Source organism: Protomyctophum bolini (assembly GCF_963924005.1).
Source record: "Protomyctophum bolini genome assembly, chromosome: 15".
In the NCBI taxonomy this organism is placed as follows: Eukaryota; Metazoa; Chordata; class Actinopteri; order Myctophiformes; family Myctophidae; genus Protomyctophum; species Protomyctophum bolini.
The window spans coordinates 16899287-16918422 of NC_137876.1; the positions used below are offsets into that span (position 1 = coordinate 16899287).

At 45.3% G+C, this 19136-nt stretch overlaps 2 protein-coding genes across 4 annotated transcripts in view; both read left to right on the forward strand.

Annotated features, from left to right (window-relative positions):
- Positions 1–567: 567 nt before the first annotated feature.
- Positions 568–2844, forward strand: LOC308329742 (splicing factor Cactin-like; the record flags this gene model as incomplete). Its single annotated transcript, XM_080784240.1, has 1 exon — positions 568–2844. One exon carries the CDS (start codon positions 568–570, stop codon positions 2842–2844), a length of 2277 nt encoding a protein of 758 aa, XP_080640366.1.
- A 1143-nt stretch (positions 2845–3987) lies between these two features.
- Positions 3988–19136, forward strand: part of pdss2 (prenyl (decaprenyl) diphosphate synthase, subunit 2) — a 47883-nt gene continuing 32734 nt past the window's right edge. For 2 of the 3 annotated variants that reach the window (XM_080784460.1, XM_080784462.1), the window contains exons 1-3: positions 3988–4083; positions 4320–4596; positions 10608–10748. In XM_080784460.1, the coding sequence (XP_080640586.1) occupies positions 4331–4596; positions 10608–10748 (407 nt within the window). In that variant the 5' untranslated portion in view covers positions 3988–4083; positions 4320–4330. Of the gene's footprint in view, positions 4597–10607; positions 10749–19136 lie in introns of all 3 variants that reach the window. The other variant, XM_080784461.1, reaches the window with a different exon arrangement.

Sequence of the window (19136 nt, forward strand, 5' to 3'; positions counted from 1 at the left end):
GGAGATAACGGCGATATCCAGCGCTGACATCAGATTAATGTAGAAACTCCAAAAATGGATATACACAGTGGTGACATCATCGTGACACTAGATTTGCACAGCATACAAGGCACTCCCAGCTTCTAAATCTCAGATACCAAGCAACGCACACAGTATCTCCAACGATCCCAAATCCTCAGAATCTACAGCACTCAAGCAAGACACAGGATTCAGGATACAGCACATAGGACAAGACTCAAGACACCACACTCAAGACACAAGATCCAAGATCAAGAACACGTCAACACATACGAACCAAGGTGTCTGGCTTTACAACCCAGATACCTTGCATAGCTTTACCAAGACCACCATTCCAATTAGCGCCGTTAAACATCCCGGTTTAAGTTCGGATCGGACACCACTGCAGCGGGTCCTAGCCTAGACAACCAGCACTAGTTCGAGCTAGACACCAAGTCGAACCCCGAAGTGGAACCACAGCTGGAAGATGCCGTTGGCGAACTGGCAGCAGAAGCCGTGCCTGTGCGAGTACTCCCACTAGTACTTGGAGTCTGCTCCCGACTGTCCGCCATGGCGTCGAAGAGACAACGTCGGTCCCGTTCCAGGTCCAGAAACAGATCGAGAGCCGGTAGCAGATTCAGATCCCCCGACAGAAGGGGTCGCAGCAGCCGTACCACTGAGAAGAGCCGTGGCCCACCGGTAAGGGTCGGTGAGGGCCCGAGGCACCACAGCGGGAGGTCCGACAGCGGTGGGTCCAGCAGCAGCAGCCCGGGATCCGCGCTCCCACGGCGGTCTGAGAGGAGCAGAGAGCCCCGAGCCTGGCCCGACGTGTCCAGGAGCGGATCAGAGGAGGACAGGAGGCGGAGAGGGGCCAGAGCACCCAGGGTTCGATCCAGTTCTGATTCAGATGGTCCTAAATCGAGGGACCGGGGGGAGAAGCATCATCGTGGGAGAGACGCCTCAACAGACTCCTCTGATAGCTCTGCTTCAGACCAAGAGGGCAAGGCCAGCGGAGGAGGAGGAGGCCTGAAGACCAAGGAGGACCAGAAGAAGCAGAGAGACATGCTGAAAGCTCTTGAGACGCCCGAGGAGAAGAGGGCCAGGAGGCTGGCCAAGAAGGAGGCCAAGGAGAGGAAGAAGAGGAAGAAGATGGGCTGGAGCGAGGAGTACATGGGCTACACCAACGCCGACAACCCCTTCGGAGACAACAACTTGCTGGAGACCTTTAAGTGGCAGAAGGCATTGGATAAGAAGGGAATCGGCCACCTGTCAGAGAAAGGCCTGAAGGAGAGGAACAAATTCATCCAAGAAGAGAACCGCAGAGAGCTGCAGAAGGTGAAGCACCTGCGTCTGGAGAGAGAGAGGGAGAAGGCCATGAGGGAGATGGAGCTGGAGATGCTCCAGAGAGAGAAGGAGGCGGAGTACTTCAAGACCTGGGTGGAGCAGGAAGACAACTTCCACCTGCACCAGGCCAAGCTGAGGTTAAAGATCCGTATCCGTGACGGCCGAGCCAAACCCATTGACCTCCTGGCCAAGTACATCAGTGCTGAGGGTGACGACCTCGCCGTGGAGATGCACGAACCCTACATGTTCCTCAATGGACTCACTGTCACCGACATGGATGACCTGCTAGAGGACATTAAGGTGTACATGGAACTGGAGCATGGGAAAAACGTGGACTTCTGGAGAGACATGACAACCATCACTGAGGACGAGATCAGTAAACTCAGGAAGCTGGAGGCCTCGGGGAAGGGAACAGGAGCCGTGCAGTTGGACCGGCGCGAGGGCATCAACGCGTCGGTGGGCACGGACGTCATGACTGTGTTCAAGGGCAAGACGTACAGCCAGCTGCAGGCGCTGCACCTCAACATAGAGTCCAGAGGATCCAACCTGGACATCGGCTACTGGGAGAGTCTGCTGCAGCAAGTCAGGGTGTACATGGCCAGGGCACGGTTGAGGGAGAGACACCAGGACGTGCTGCATCAGAAGCTGTTCAAGCTGAAGCAGGAACAAGGAGTGGAGAGCGAGCCCCTGTTCCCCATCAAAGAGGAGGACATCATGGCGGACATCATGAACGAGAGAGCAGAGGGTGCAGCGACCACAGAGGAGGCCGGCCCCTCCTCCGCGGCCACGGCGGGACGAGGAAACGTGGCGGGGGAGGAGGAGGAGGGTGAGGTGGTGGAGTCGGTTCTGACGGAGGAGGACCTGATCGAGCAGAGCCAGGCGGAGTACAATTCGGGCCGCTACAGTCCGGCCCTGCTCGGCGCCTCCGAGCTTCCGCTGGAGGCGCACACCACCTCCCCTGAGGAGGACGCCACCCTGCTGGAGCTGGCCCACAGGCAGATGCAGGTCACAGGCGACGCAAGAGAGAGCACGGAGGACGCCTTCGTGTGGCAAGCCAAGGAGGGCATGGGCAACGACGAGGCCCAGTTCAGCGTGGAACTACCCGTCACAGGCAAGATGTACCTGTGGGCCGACAAGTACCGGCCGCGCAAGCCACACTTCTTTAACCGCGTGCACACGGGCTTCGAGTGGAACAAGTACAACCAGAAGCACTACGACTTCGACAACCCGCCACCCAAGATCGTGCAGGGCTACAAGTTCAACATCTTCTACCCGGACCTGATCAACAAGCGATCCACGCCGCAGTACTTCCTGGAGCCCAGCTCCGACAACAAGGACATTGGCGTGCTGCGCTTCCACGCCGGCCCGCCCTACGAGGACATCGCCTTCAAGATCGTCAACCGCGAGTGGGAGTACTCGCACCGGCACGGCTTCCGCTGCCAGTTCGCCAATGGCATCTTTCAGCTGTGGTTCCACTTCAAGAGGTACCGCTACCGCAGATGAGCGGAGCGGAGCGCTTCTGCCTGAACGGACCTATATGATTGATTGATTGATTGATTATTTATTTTCGTGTCGTGCACACCTTGTGCCCAACCCTCATGGGTTTATAAGACACCATTTCACATTTGCAATTACAGCATGTTTTACAATACATAATTTATCCATTTTATAGCATGTTTACATTACACAATTCATTATATTACACCTCAGATGTATACAGAGTACTCTGTGTCTTCTTTCCCAAGCTTGACAAATAAAATCTGCTACAACGAATGTCCCTTTGGCAAAACATATCTCCATTTTTACATAGTCATTTAAATCTAGGAAATCCCCACATATAGAAGACATCTTATTAATCAATATGTGAATCCCTGTTCTTTTCCCCCTAATAGTTGCTAACAGCTTAAGTTCTTAAAGAGTGTACTGTAGATATAGCTGAACATAACTACTTGACCTAAACTTAAGTAGCATGCTGGGTCTGGGTAGCCTATGTTTAAAAACTTAAGAATTCAACTTATTTTACATGAATTAATGAGCTTGGTTGTTTGTTGCTAGCTTGTTATTTATTTCTAGGTTGCCTAACTAGCCCATCTAAGTTAAAACAGCATTAAACTCACTTTCACATCATTGTCATATGAGTATTTTTCTAGGTTGCCCAACTAGCCCATCAAGTCTGAAATCACTAACTCCATATTTGAGCCAGGTTAGTGTTTACATGCTAATGTAGAACTCCATATCTGGATCTGGCTGACTTATCGTGATGTCAGTGAGATTTCGCGAGCATCCAGCCAGGCACTATAAAGTACGGCCGGATCTTTCGCAAGGTCGTTACACTATATTCCCCCAATCCCCCCCTTGACCTTGGCCCTTGCCTAGACTAGACAACAACTCAAGGCTAAATTAGAATTCAACCTTCAACTTCCTTGACCAGCTCTCACCAGGAAAGACTCACTATCATCTTATAATAATTCATATTATATTTATATTATAATAATAAGTGGAAACGTGAAGCAAATGTTACGCTTGAAAAATAGTCAATTGGATTAAAAATAAAATATTAAACACAAACCATAGCAGCAGCTCTGTTAAAACTTTTCAAGGGAGGAGTGTCCTCTACGTTTTTACGACGTACCGTATTCCGTTTCTCCAACATGGCGGCCACCAGTGTCAGGTCGTGTGTTTATGAAACACATAGTTCTTTAGTTTATTAGCAACGCTAGGGCAATTCAATTTGGGCAATCGGTAAGTATATATTTTAAGTCCGTCACAGAATACGCACACGTAGTTTGCGTTTACGCGTGTGTCACAATAGCGGTAATATCTAGTGAATGTCTGGTCACAACATGACATTGATGTCGATACGTGGTGAGAAAAACTTCACGGTACTGCGGGTGGCTGTGTTATTAAGCTTCAAAGATAAATTATTAATGCAAAGTATTTATTGACTGAAAACAACCCCGGGATTACGATGCGTTCAGTACTTTGTGCCATGATGAGCGCGACATGGTCGCGACTGTCCTGCATTGGTGTGCTGGGAGGAGGAGGAGGACGACAACAACAGAGGAGCATCAGCCTGTTCAACTCGCCATCGTCCTCCTCCAACTGGAGCAAAGTGGTGTCCGATGCGGAGAAGATCGTGGGCTATCCCACCTCCTTCATGAGCCTGCGGTGCTTGCTGAGCGACGAGCTCAGCAATGTGGCCATGCACGTCAGGAAGCTGGTGGGCACCAAGCACCCTCTACTCAAGACTGCAAGGTAAACGAAAGCCCTGCACACAGTGGCTGGCACACAACAATCACAACTTTATTGTCACATCAGTTTTTTTTTTAATGTAAAAAACTAAGTGTGAAATTTGTTTTTGTAGTTGAAAACTGTTGAATAGTTCCCATCGTGTCATTTTTTGAGCTACAAGAAAGGAATGGGGGGTAAGGAGATCAAGGCAGGAAAGAATAAAGTAAAGGGTTTCAGATAAGAGTCTTGTTTCACAAACGGTACAGCTGTTGGGTTTCTCTTATCTTATTTACAGGCTGTACAGCCAAAGGGTCTCTTACTCTCTTTTCCACAAATAAATTCACATAGTACCTGAGATTATATGTATGTCGAGTCTCTCACTGACACCCTGTGTTACGACGTAACTATTCACCAAAACAAAGCCTGCTAGACCTTGGTAAAAGTCTATTCTCGAAGCTGGGAAGCATCTCAGGTCCCCAGCTTTTCTCTAGAATGCACTTTGTGCCATTTTAATAACGCAAAGTACCCTGAATGTACCGGGCAGAGTCATTTCTCCTACTACGGCATTTCCGGGTTTAGCCTGTGCCGATCTGGTTGGATTAATTGTATTTAATGACTAAAATAGGGCATTTTGGAGAGAAGCTGGGGACCTGAGACGCTTCCCAGCTTTGAGAATAGACTTTTACCAAGGTCTAGCAGGCTTTGTGTCGGTGAGTAGTTACATTGTTTTGTTTATTTGCTGGGAATTGTAAACCCTTGCATGGGAGTGAGAAAGTTGCTAGAGAGCTGCAGAAGGGACTCCCACAGGGCGTCAGTGAGATACTCGCTGGACCAGGGCTAGCTGGACCAGGGCTAGCATGTATGGTGCGTGAGCATAGCAGCCGCTGTGTACTGTGTATTATATACTGTACATAAGGACATTATTCACGGTGCAACGTTATTCACAGTGCAAGTTGATCATTTGGTTCAATTGAACACGGAGGCTTTACTGCAGATGTTTTTTTGTTTTTTTTAAACACAATGCACACATCATCATTACTTAACAGAATCACTTTTTTTTTAAAACAAGACAGACTGAAAAACTAAAAACAACAGGAAACATGGTAACAAACGGCAACAGGAAAAACAAAACTGGAGAAAATGATGACCCCCCCACCCACCCCCCACCCCAGCCCTAGAAAGGTCAACTACACAGCTCTCATTACTCCTTATTGTCCAGAACACAGATACGGGGTATAGGTTATTTGAGGTTCTTCCTTCAATAACTCCTCTGGGTTGACTTGGATTTTACTTAAGATTTTTCATAAGTAGCAGGCTTTTCTGGAGTTACTGCAGATGTTTTTAATCGGTAAACAACGTGTTTTGTTGTTAGAAGTTGACAGCCATGCCAGTTCCTTTTGGGACTCTTTATGTCAAACGGTAGAAAATACAGTACATGGATTGTTATACTAGGCATGTCTGTATTTGGAGCGACACCCCTCTGCACTGTTATTGGTTTAGCGAAATACAAGGTTTACTCCCACTCCTATGCCACTTTTTCTGCTGGGCTCATCCAACGCCTGCGGTTTTCTGAGGCTAAAGTAGTTGACCTAGAAGCTCAATTAGTACAATTTGCAATTTAGGCATTTAGCAGACACTCTTAATCCAGACCGATTTACGGTAAGCAAGAACAAAAACATGGTAACTTAACTATTTGTTCGTTCATATACTCCCACAATGCAATCAGCTAAACACTAACATCTAGTGATGGAAATCAAAAAAAGCAATTCAAAGTCCAAAGTCCTTTCCTGCAGGACAAAGCTCAGGCTTGTCTAGGTGCTACCTACTGGAGGGCAGTGTATGTGTCCTGGGGCTGCATATGACTGGTTTCACAGCACACCAATTGTATATTTTAAGTGTAGCAACTATGAAACGTAAACATTCCACAAACATTAACAAGCCCCATTTTCCCCCTTTCAAATCCAGTTAATTTATTCTGTTAGGCTTTAGCCTGGTTTCCACAGATCATTGTTTTTGCTGTACTGTACATAGCGAGGCTCTACATTTCTGTGGCCTACTTTTTAGGCTAGGCATGTGGTGTATGGATGTTTACAGTCTCATACTTCGACCAAGATAAAAAAGAAAGACAACTGCATTGCACTGCAACCTATCTATCCTGTGTCCCATACTGATTGTCTTTGATGAAGGAAACACGTGGTGTGGAGGCTCTAGGCATGCCTAGATAACTGGCCAGTGGTTTACATAATGACCGATTAACTGTGTGTGTGTGTGTGTATATATATATATATATATATATATATATATATATATATATAATATTCCAGATTGTTCTGGTGATCCGATTTCTAATTTTCTATGGCATGTTTGGGATTTTTACTTTTATTAATCAGAAAGCCTCCCCAGTGTCATCATGCACTAGACTGGCAATAAGCGGCATGTTTCGGTACCCTTTGGCTTAACCCTGTCTGATGGTGATGGTGAAATAGGCTCTCTCTCGTCCTCTGGGTTATTGTGTATACCCTGCCCCCCCTCCTCCCCCACAGAATCAGAGAATAAATGAATAATCTGCAAAATTCTAATAACTAGTCCTGCATTTTGTGGTCAAAGGTGCAATGTAGAAATACTCCGGTAAGTACAAAAGTATCGTCATCAATCTTGTATCGTCATCAAAAAGTAGAAAGTACTTATTGTGCAGAATGTCCCATTTCGGAAGTTTTCTAATGTATAAAATCAAAATGTATTAACCTTTTGAAAATAGTAGATCTGCAAGCTCACAATGCATCGCAATACATGAGTTGAGCTTGTAAAATCGGCTACTTTCAAATGGCCGAAATGTATACAGAGAACATACAGAGAATCTGTATGTTTTGTAATAACGATGATCAAAATCTATTAAGTAACTAATGTTTTCAAAGAGATAATTGTAGTGGAGTCAAAGTACAATATTTGCCTCTGAGATGTAGTAATGACGAAGTAAAAGTACAGAAAAATGGAAATACTCCAGTAAAGTCAAAGCACCTCAAAATGTTACTTGAGTGCCGTACATGTTAGTTACTTTCCAGTTTCCATACATTCATCCCCAATCAGTGTTATCTGGAAAACTGGCCACACGTTTTGTTCAGTCACAGTGATAAGTGGAAGGCCACACCAAAGTGTTATACATTATTCATCGGTCAAGGAGCTGTTGAAACGGATCACACCTTCCAAAAGCTATCGGATAAGTGAAGCGCTGAGGTTCCATTATTTTTTCCATATGAGTGACCAAGAGAAAACAGCAACTTCGGGGGGCAAGGAATGACGGAGACGGAGAGAGAGAGAGAGAGACCTCGAACTCAATCCCGCCATGCAGACGGGTGTGTTGGAAACAGTAGCCCAAGGGTGTAATAACCTATACACCTAAATCTGATATGACAATCCATTTGGGTGTTGTAGCAAGGGGCGGGCGGGGGCCGAGGCAGACCTCTGACAGTCTGACTCCTCACTGTCAGCTTGGGTTGGCTGGTTCGTATTTCCCACTGTGTCTCCGCCTTAGACGCGCAGCGGATAAAAATATCCACAATAGCAGACAGGCAGACCCTCGTGGAGTTGAGTTTCGGTTTTTCCTTTCCTTTCATTCTCAAAAAACTGCAGCTCAGCTAACTTTGCCCCAAAGTCTGGTGTTACAGCGAAGAGACTGCAAAGCCCTTAGAAGAAAGACGAAGAAACTTTTTCTTGTCTCTTTTTTTTAAGGACAGTCCTTGACAGTAGTGTGACTTTACACAAGAATTCCCCCCCGCCTTTGTTTTCTTAATTCATTAGCGTGATTGTCTTTGAATGGTAGCTGCCTGCCCGCGGTTTGGACATTGTTGTGGTTTCGAGGCCTAAAGTGAAAGGAGTTCAGTGGCCTTTTGAATCATGAAATAAAGGCACCAATGGCAAGAGAACAGACAGAACCGCATCAGGAATTAGTTCCATGATAAGACTGACACCCTGGGAATGTTAAGCTATCTGAAGAATTAAAGATTACCACTAACACACTTACACGGTATATACTGGAGTTACAAAAGACCAAAAGTGTACCTTCAGGTCATGTTGCGACTTGTTTATTTCTTAAACAACGGTTTAACGATGTGCTTGGTTGGAAGGTTTGAAACCTCCAAATTCTGGAAATGAGACTAAACACTCTCTAAAACAGCAACACTTTACCCCACTGGAGATGGATGGCATCTTGCAAAACGGTTTTGCGCTAAGAAGTAGGAAGGCCCCGTGTCTCTGGCTGTTGCATAATTCATTCATTAGTTATATCATGCAAGAGAAAGTCGGACAGCGGATCGATAACAGCACAAACACGGCAAGTCATAAATTTGTATCTATTAACGCGAGCCCTCCCGTGCTCCTGAATCCCTGCAGGCTGCCGCAGTCGCAAGAGCCGACGACGCACTGACCTGTCCACAACCCTTTTTAAAATGACAGCAGTCCATTCCTCACTTTCCGTTTCTTCTGCTCTTTCTCTCTCTCTCTCTCCCCCACCCTGCTGCTCTCCCAGCCCTCTTGTGCGCCATGCTTCCTCCTCACCCCACCCCTTTCTGCGCGGCAGGAGGGCGGCGGCGGTGATTGATTGATGTGTGGCGGTGTAGATAGTGACATAAATATGAATCATCTGCCATCAATGCGGGCCACAGGTTTTACCTACACTCGCTCAGGAGGGGAGCACCTTCATAATTCTATAGCCTAGATCGTCATCCCTGTGCTCGGGGGAGCAGCTCGTATATAGCTGTATGCCAGGAGCTGTTTGGTGTTTTCCAACTAAGCAAAATTTAGAGCGACGATAAATAACTCTGCGACCAGAGCCCCGCCGCGATGATGAAACACAGCCTACTTAATGTCGGCAGCATCGTAAATTGTGGCAAAAGCAACTTGTGGTATTTTATGTGATGGGTTCAGTTTTTTTGGAGGTGGGGGCGGTGGTGGTGCATTTCAGAGCGCGCATTCTGCTGGCCCGAGTAAGGTTGCTCGTCCAGTACATCTAAAAGACTCCTTACCTATAGTATTTCTCCTTCTTTCTATGTATGCTTTACACATGCACGTGCACACGCACACACACATACTTCTCCATCATGCTTATATCTCTTACATCTAGTCACTTGTCACCTCCGTTCTTCTACGTCCTCCGCCCGTGGTGCAGGGATGGGTCAGGGGGAGGAGAATGGGGGGTGGGTGGCTGACGGAGGCCGTTGTCTGAGCTAGTAGTCGGTGTGGAGGGGGTGGGGGGAGGGGGGGGTAGGCGTACCCGCATGTCTGCCTCGGAGACTCTAACGAGGGTGTGATTCATGGCACGGGGGGGGGCTCCCTGGGGACAGGATTAGAGGTGCTCTGTCTAAACCGCTCCCCAGAGAGCGTAAAAAGATATTTAATCTGGCCGCCACCACCACGCAGCGGCGACTGGACTTCGGGGGTTTGTGTTTGCACTTGTGTATCAGAGGGTTAGCGGTTTGGGAGGCAGGAGCTTGCTCTGTTAAAACAAACGACTGCACAGTTGCACAACTGATATATATTGTGTATTGAGGGACAGCAACACGGTGTAAGTCGTGTGGTATTTGTTTGGACCGTTCATGGCAGCCCAATTATTAACCACTTTAATTCTGGTGCCCCTATTTTGGGGATTGCCCCCTCCGCCCCTTATGTTTTAATAAAAAGTACAACTTCAGGTCAGGGTTTGACTGTTGCATTGGATCCTTCTCTTATGGTATTATTCATAAGATTCAAAGGTCATCACACACCGTTAGAGAGCATTTTCCTGTCCATGATCAAAATACATGTTGCACGTTCAACTTGGGACATGTAGTAGTATTTAGCCTTTTATTATTCAGAAATGATGAGGTTGACGACTTCACTAGAGAAAAGAATACGGTTCCCCGGACGCCAAATATGTCTGTGTACCGTACTACCGTCTACTGACCAACGTAGTTTGAATGATTTAGTCAAGCACACTCATTTCATTACGAAGTTGATGTGATAATCCTAACCTCGTGCTGAACTTGTCTGAACCATCCTAGGGGTTTTGTCTACGACAGCAAGACCAACCTTCAGATGAGGGGACTGGTGGTGCTGCTCTTGTCCAAGGCAGCGGGACCCAGCAGCCACACGGCCTCCTCCGATCTCCTCCCTCAGGACATGGTCAGCGGCATCTACCCCAGGTAACGGTTGTTATTCATTGTGTATTATTTTCTTTACCCTAGGGTAGTAGCTGAGCATGAGCTCGTGCTCATTTCCAGCAACGCCCTGCCTGCACATAGAAACACACAGACAGACATGCACGTTAAAACTTGGGAGGTGACCGCCGGTACAACCACAGTCTTATACAGGTACTCGAGGGTACACATACCCTTTTTTTGACAAGCCCTCAGAGGAGAACCTGGAGATGTCGCTTGGTGCGCAGATGTCTCTAATCTACTTTTTTATTTTTTTACAATTTTATTTATACATTTCCGTTTTACGAGAAACGTCATATCTTATCTTTTCCATTTGCAGCAGGTTGGTCAATTCTGCTAGACATACATTAAAAGAGGGTACTTCCACTCCTTTCCAATGGGTCAGAATATTCCTTTTTGCGATAACCATGCCATAGTTTTATGTTGGTAATGAGTTAGAAATGACAGGTCTGGGGTGATAACACAGTCAAGAGAAAAACGTAAAGATGTCACTCCAGAATGTTGTTAGTTTGGGGCATGACCAAAAAAGATGTCCTAGACTAGAGCCCTCTGTCATGTGACATTTTGAGCATAGTGGAGAAACAGAGGGATAAAATGAGTGTAGCTTAGTGCAGGAATAATACAGCCTGTGGATTACCTCAAATTGGATCAATTGATGTCTGGAGTTTATGGAGCAACTGTGTATGGTGTTAAGATATGATTCCCAGCTATCATCATCAGTTGTTGTAACTAGATCTTTCTCCCAGGCCTCGTCTCTAATCTACTTAACCAGCATGAGAGAGAAATAACGAACTACTCGCCTAATGCCGCGGAGGTTCCGTGTTTAACGTACCTACAGTATAAAGTGTGCACATTGTTTAAGTCACAGATGCATGTTTTTCATATCGTAAATATATGAACTTTGGCAAAAAAAAACTTACGTTTAATTCATGTTCTTAATTCTTGTTTACTTGGTTAGACTAGAGCGCCGAACGGCACCATAACAAGTTTCACTTTCAACAATTACTTTCATGGCAGCTTGTTTACAACCGTAACGGACTTCCTCTTCAAAATGAGAGCCACTTGTAATGATTAGTCAACACTAGTTTTATGTCTACTTACAGGACGTACATACCGTACTACATAGACATCCGTAGTACGTGACACCAGAGCTAGTAAATGTTGGTATTGGCGGCAGTACGCACGACCGCAACATATTTTTTTACCAAACGTGCGCACCAGTTATGTGCACCCCTGCTTACTTCAGCAGTGTTGGGGGACAGGTGACCATTCACTTCCCTACACAGAGTTTAACCTGCCGGTCGGGGGAAATTGAACCGGTGGGCAACCTTCCGGCCACAAGGGCGCTTCTCTAACCTGTAGGGCCACCACTGGCCCAAAATGATGGCCACATGAAATGGAACCGTCCACTGTGAACACAAGACAGGATCATCTGCGTCGGTCCACCAAAGACAATCCCAGTCATTTGTCACTGTCGTGCTGGGCTGGAAAGTAACCAAGTACTGTAGTACATTTACTCAAGTACTGTACTTGAGAATCATTTCCTTTATACTTCTAGTCTATTACTTTTTAGGGGCCGGGCAAATATTGTATTTTTTACTCCACTACAATTATTTGAAATTGACTTTAGTTACTTGTTAGTAATCTACGATATCGCCGATCTACTCAAAATGGCCTATCTATGTGACACGTTGTGAGCTTGTAGATCGGCCTATTCTGCTTTTAGATCGACTTATTTTGAAAGATTTAAGTACTTTTTACTATGTCGATACGTTTGTACTTCTTTCTTTGAGTTCTTTTTTTGAGTGGTGCAACCACTCCTACAACCAGCAATGTCCGTGTACCTGTTTGTGTACCTGTTTGTTTGTGTACCTGAATGAGCACGAGTATGTGACTTATTAATAGCAGTAGGGGGCGCCAGAAACAGAGAGAGGGGTAGTGCTGTGTCTCTAATGACAGAGAGAGAGAGAGAGAGAGAGAGAGAGAGGGGGGGGGGGGGGGGGATTGCACCACTCAGTTCACACGTGTGTGATTTTTTTACATCGTGGCATAGGTACTTTTTCTTAAAGTAAAGTATCTGAGTACTTTTCTACCACTGCTGTCACGATGCCGCTGGAAGAAAAAGAACAAAAAAAGAAAAAAGAATAGTGAAACTAAAGCCTTGTGTCAGGTAATTCTACCTTGTCCTCTGTGGTTATCCTGCATATCAGTTCCAGTAAATAAAGCCCTTCATCATGTTGTGAAGATGATAGATTGAGGGAACATGACATCAGCATTTATAAACAACTTGTCATTTTGTATTTCACTTTTCACTCACATTTGAGTTGTTGTTTCCCCCCCACCAGTTTTATTTGATTTCATTAACACTTCTTGAATATAAATTGTATCGGTCACGGGCACTCGGTAGACGCTTTAAAAGTACAAATGCTGTACAATTCAGTGACACAATACAAGTGTTTTGGATACAGAGAGCTAGAGGAGCACTTCATCCATTTTCAACCTTCAAATAATTGGTCCTCACTGCTCATTATAAGACATTTTATTGGCTCATTGGTGGGCTGTGGACAGTTCAGGAACCAACAACATTCATGGGGTTTCCAAGCTTAGCCTTTTTCTTCCTTAAAAGTTAGCATGTTGAATGAGAAGCCATTGTTCTTGTGTTATTAATTATTAAAGAAAAAAAAATGTCACTGGTAGGCATTAGGAAGGTTTCTGAACTGTCCACAGCCCTCCTCTGAGAGATGGAGTAGTCTTAAACGGTACCATCTTATAGTATAGCTGCATTTGTGAGGACCAACGAATATGTTGAAAAATGGGTCCTATAATGCTCACTTGCCGGAATGCAACACTTTGTGAGCTGAGAGTTGCCGTGATTTATTTTTTGGGACATTATGACATCACTTTATGTTGAGTTATCTCCATATTTGTGGAGAGTTTCAGCCCAATCCAATATCAATTGACTTCCAGTATATCACATTTAGGACGGGAACCCCTTTTTTCCTTTTAACCCATTCTGGGCGGGAACCCCTTTTGGTGTTTTAAACATTATGTTATTTATGTTACATTATGTTTAATACCTTTCGCTGTGCTGTACTTGTACTGTACATTGACAATAAATTGAATCTCTCATACTATAGCTATTGAAAAATAGCAGATCTACAAGCTTGTAGCTCGAGCTTGTAGGTCTGCTATTTTTGAAAAATCGTGAAAATGTGGCGCAAATCTTTGAATATATATTCTTTCAGAGCGAATGTTTTGAACTCAAATCTTTGCTTCTGGGAGGTCCCTGGAACAACATATTTTCAGATATATTTTTTGGGGTCCTTGACATGAAACATTTGTAGAATTGTCCTCAGGTCAAAATGGGTTAAAGATGGGAACCTCTTTTGGGGTTCTTGTTGCTACGTACAGTATATAGCAACATATATTATTTTTGTAATTTTTGAATAAATATTTGAGGTTTCTCAGAAAACGTAGGTCAGGAATCACAGAAGGCGTTTTTTGGAATCGGCCTCAGTCCTAAATGGGATAAATTGGATGTTATAAAAAGTACGAATAAATATACACGGTATGTGAAACATTTTCGGGGATTTACGTCCTTGGTCCTCTGTGTACACAAGAACCTTTTGCCGTTAATCGGTCCAGTGGTTCGCAAAATAGACAGACACAGAAAATATTCTAGACGGCTAGAAGCCATCGCATAAAAATGTTTTTTTCCCACCCAGATGCACACCGTTCAGGTAATTTTCTTATTAACCTTTTGCTCTGGCCACTATAGCTTAGAGATAGTCTGGCTATAGCTTGTCACTTTGAGTCACTTTACCCGAGTTTATTTAAAAATAATTAAATGGAATAATTACTACCGGTAGGTAGAAAATAAGTAATTGACTGGAGTAGTCACCATAGGCGTCATATCCTATAAATAGAGAGAGAGAGAAATTATTGCCACATATAACTTTGTCTTGAGTTGACTTCCTCCAACTACATAATCGCTTCATTAGACATTATTTGAGCCATCTGCCAGTCTGCCACCACCTCCCACACGACATCTCTGTCCATGCCACTAATGTGTCGCTATCGCCACGGCAACGAGTGTTGTTGGGTCCTCCATCAAGACTGTGTTAGAAGGGCACTTATTACCCATCTATTGATATTCTATGGACTAAGAGATTAAACCCAGCAAAACCCGTAGTATGCCAACAAGCATAATTAGACATAGCGTTGCACATGGCTGGGCAATGTCATACCATACTAGGGGCTGTATTTTGCATGTCTTAAGTACCAGGTCTTATTCCCTAACTTGAGTAAACTAAAGACCTGGAGGCGTGATCAATGTTCTTTGGCCACTCAGAATAGCCAAATGCCATTGATCACACCTCCAGGTCTTTAGTTTACTCAAGTTAGGGAATAAGACCTGGTACTTAAGACACGCAAAATACAGCCCAATGACTCCTATGACATTTACGATGTTGTATTGAAGTGTAATTTATTTTATTTCGTCCAGTTCCCACTTGTAACAGAGACGCAGTATCAATGTGTTTTTGCTAGTTAAATAAATTTTTTAAATAAACTTCTAGCGTTCCTGCTTTTAAGTGTTTCCGTCCGTTGTTTTGTTTTTACACAACTAAGTGGGGTCTTTGAGGGAATTCACAGCTCCAACGTAACGTCCCACAATTGCAGTCACATAATTGTGACATTGGCTTCTAAATATACGTGCAAATGTCATATTATTTACTCTTGGGACGTTAATGATGAGTTTACAGTATAGGTTACATACAGACTATAATGTAATGCCAGTTGCAACTTATAAAAGCCCAGCTATTGGGTGCGCGCATGTTTATTTATTTATTTAGTGTTCCCCAGTGTGACCCATCTTAAGTGTACATGGAATTAGAATTCACAGGCATGCGCTTCCCAGCGCTTTGATATTTGCGTTTTCCTCCCTCAACGCGCAGTCACATAAAATCCCAGAATGCGAGAAGTGAGAGCAGGGGTCGCTGTGTGTGTGTCTTTACGGCTGTGCCAAGTGGTTACCAGAAGTGACTGTTGTATTTGGCGCGGTAATGTGCGCTAGACACCTGAATAGCTCCTTTCTTGCTCGTAGCTGGCATAAGGTGCGTGTGTGTCTAGTGCGGAGCTGTGCCGCGTTGAGCACGCACATCCCTATATTAACTACTTATACCCTATGACCGGGGTACCCCGGGGTTGCATTCTTGACCCCCTTTTTTACCCTCCTCAACACATATCTTTGATGAAAATAGCAGATCTTCGCTCTTCCTGGCTGCTTGTTGTTGTCACGCGGCGGATCCCCCCCCAACACCATTACAAACGATCACACTATTTTAAAGTGGATTTTCATTTTCGTGACACGGAACGGCAATAACAGCCTGGGTGCTTCTTCAAAAGGTTAGTGGAAAAACTAGGCATTCAACGGGGGATTGCGATTTAATTCATCCCGCAGTCAAAAAACACCCAGAAAAAGTTACAATATGGAGATAAGGGATTTCAGCGACGATAATAAGACCTAAGTGGTTAAACCTAATTGGAACACGGTGTGAGTCGTCAGGCCCCCGTTCATTCACGTATCCATGCGGCTCGAGATATGAACGACTGTGTTATCACACATTCACCTCATGTCTCTCAACTTGCCATATACTCATCGCTTGCAGCAACGCTGGATCACTGGAGCTGGCACACATTCACTCCATCATGGGTGATGGATCATCATCCCCAACACGCACACATACACACACACGCGCACGCACACATACCCACTTGCACGCCGGGCATGGCTTGATCACCTCATTTGCACCGTCTCGCTCTCTCTCTCTCTCTCTCTGCGCTGTCCCTCCTCCAACTCCCCCACCTCCTCTCCCAGGCTCATTAGCACCTGCGCTGATGGGGAGACGGAGGGAGGCAGAGAGGGGGGGTGATTGATACCTCCAGCGGACGGTATCCTCCCTCCTGACAGGCAGCATTTGTAAAACATCTCGCACTGCGCCGCCCGACACCAACTAACAACCAGCAGAGCACCTGTACTAGCCCTCTTAGACCCGAGGACGCATCGGTGTCACCTCATAGCTTTTTAACCACTCCAACCATTATTTTAAACTTTAGCTGTTGAAAAATAGCATATCTACAAGTGCATACCTGTGAGCTTGTAGATGTGCTTTTTTATCCTGAAAATGTGTCTTTGAATATATATATTCTTTCCCCCAGCAAACGTTTTTAACGCAAATATTTGAGAACCACTGATATAGAAACAGGTTTTTCAGAAAACTGTTGGGATTTGGAAGACATTTTGTAGAATCTGGTCTGGGGTCTTAATGGGCTAGACAGACACTGAAGATACAGCGTAAGAATCCTCAGTATTAACTTAACTCGGAGAGTGTAGAGAAATGCAACCTACACTCTCTGAGTTACATTTAGTACACTTGAGTTTCAAATGGATAAAATGACAACACCGTGTGGGGATTTTGAGTGTGTAGATGGGATAGAGACAGAGTGAGCTCAACGCGCATGTACCCCCGTTGCGTGCGCGCGCAAAATATTGCGGATAGTTCCAAACTGTAGCCACACCTCTTAATTTGGTGGTTTGACAAATGAATGCGTTGTGCCGCTGGAACGGTACACGACGACAGCCCATGTGATGGACAGACCACTGTTCCATTAACCCCCCCACACACACACGCGCGTGCGAAAGGAGGGAGGGAGGCAAATGGATGAGAACAGAACACTCAGGACAAGGGGCGTGGCGGGGGGGCGGAACGCCTCGGCAAGATGGCATCGGTTGCTATGCAACTGGCCACCAAAGCTATTTATACATCGGCCCTCTTGTCCCCTTTTTATTTATTTATTTTTCCTCCCCGAGCTACGCCATGCCCACTGATCAGGACTGCAAGAGTGTGTGTGTGTCTCTCTCAAACAGTACTCATGTGTTATATGTTTTATCTCCATGTGCACATCTCTGGCGCACACTGTGAATTATTGGGTACATTTGCGTTCAGACTTTTGCCTGTTTTGTATCTCCGAGTCTATAGACAGTGTGCTTCCACTTCCAGTCATACTTACATTAAAGGTGACCGCAAACTTGAAAAGAAACAAACCACTTTCTCATGCGGTACTGTGCAAAAAAAAACCCAGTTTGCCGTGAATGCCTTTTTTTAAAAAATTCATCAGCAGCAGTGTTGCAGTGAAGATAGCCATCAGCAGCGTGGAATCTTAGAATCGCAGTCCCCAACTTTTTCTCCCACTGAAACGTGACTCGTGCACTCAGCGCCTGTCAGTCCCCCCCCCCCCCCCCGACTGCGTTCCTGGTCTCGTCACCGCCACCGAGCGGAGGAACCTTTCACTATGTGCAGACAATGGGGGTGATTGAGAAGCCAAATAGATGACATTATTGAATTTTAATAACATCTTCTAGGGTCCAACTTCGAATGCGCAATTACCTGGCTGCCAGACACTGTGTGTGTGGGTGTGTGTGTGTGTGTGTGTGCACGTGCGTTTGTGTGTGTGTGCGCGACAAGGGGCTGGCACATAAAGCAGGCGGCCAGCTCATCAGGTTCACACGGCAGCTGAAAGATGGCTGTAAGTGGCTATCAGCGCACTCAACCCTGCCTGAATGGATCCCTCCCGTTGCACAGCGGCGAGCGAGCTCATTCCATATGGAGAGGAGCCTAATTATCATCCCCCAGCAATGACTGAATCAACATTTGATTATAACCTCCCTAAGGCTGCACTGAAAAGTCTCTATTCATAGACCCACTTTTCACCCCCTGTCTTTTCTCCCATAATCAAGAATAGCTGTTATTTTCTAATGATTTTATTCTTTTTAACACAACCCCTGACACACTGCGGTACAAGCCGTTTGCTGTTGTGTGTTTTTTTTTTATCAGCTTGCAGAGCTGATCAATGAGCAGGCAGCCCAGACTTCAACACTTCTTTACATCGACACTTTTTGACCATAAGTTATCCTTCAAACCAGGACAACAAAGGAAGCTGAAATGCTTGGAATGTTAAGCTCTCTCTCACAATTCCCCCCCCCCCCCCCCCCCCCCCCACACCACACACACACACACACACACACACACACAAAGTTGCTGCAAGCTGATATGACTTTTAGCAATTTCTTGTTTTTTTCAGTGGTCTGTAACGAGGCTTGTGAAATGTCTTGACCCTTTTTTTTTTATGCATACTTTGTATTATGTTAATCTGAAAACCAGATTTCGAAGAAGAAAAAAAAAGCTCAATTTGAAAAGTTGGCGCATCAATTTTGTTTTTACTAAATGGATGGAATTCTTGGTTTCAACTCTCAGCTCCGCAATCAACAGTGATGTACGTATGCCGCATAGAGGTATTCATATACAGTATATT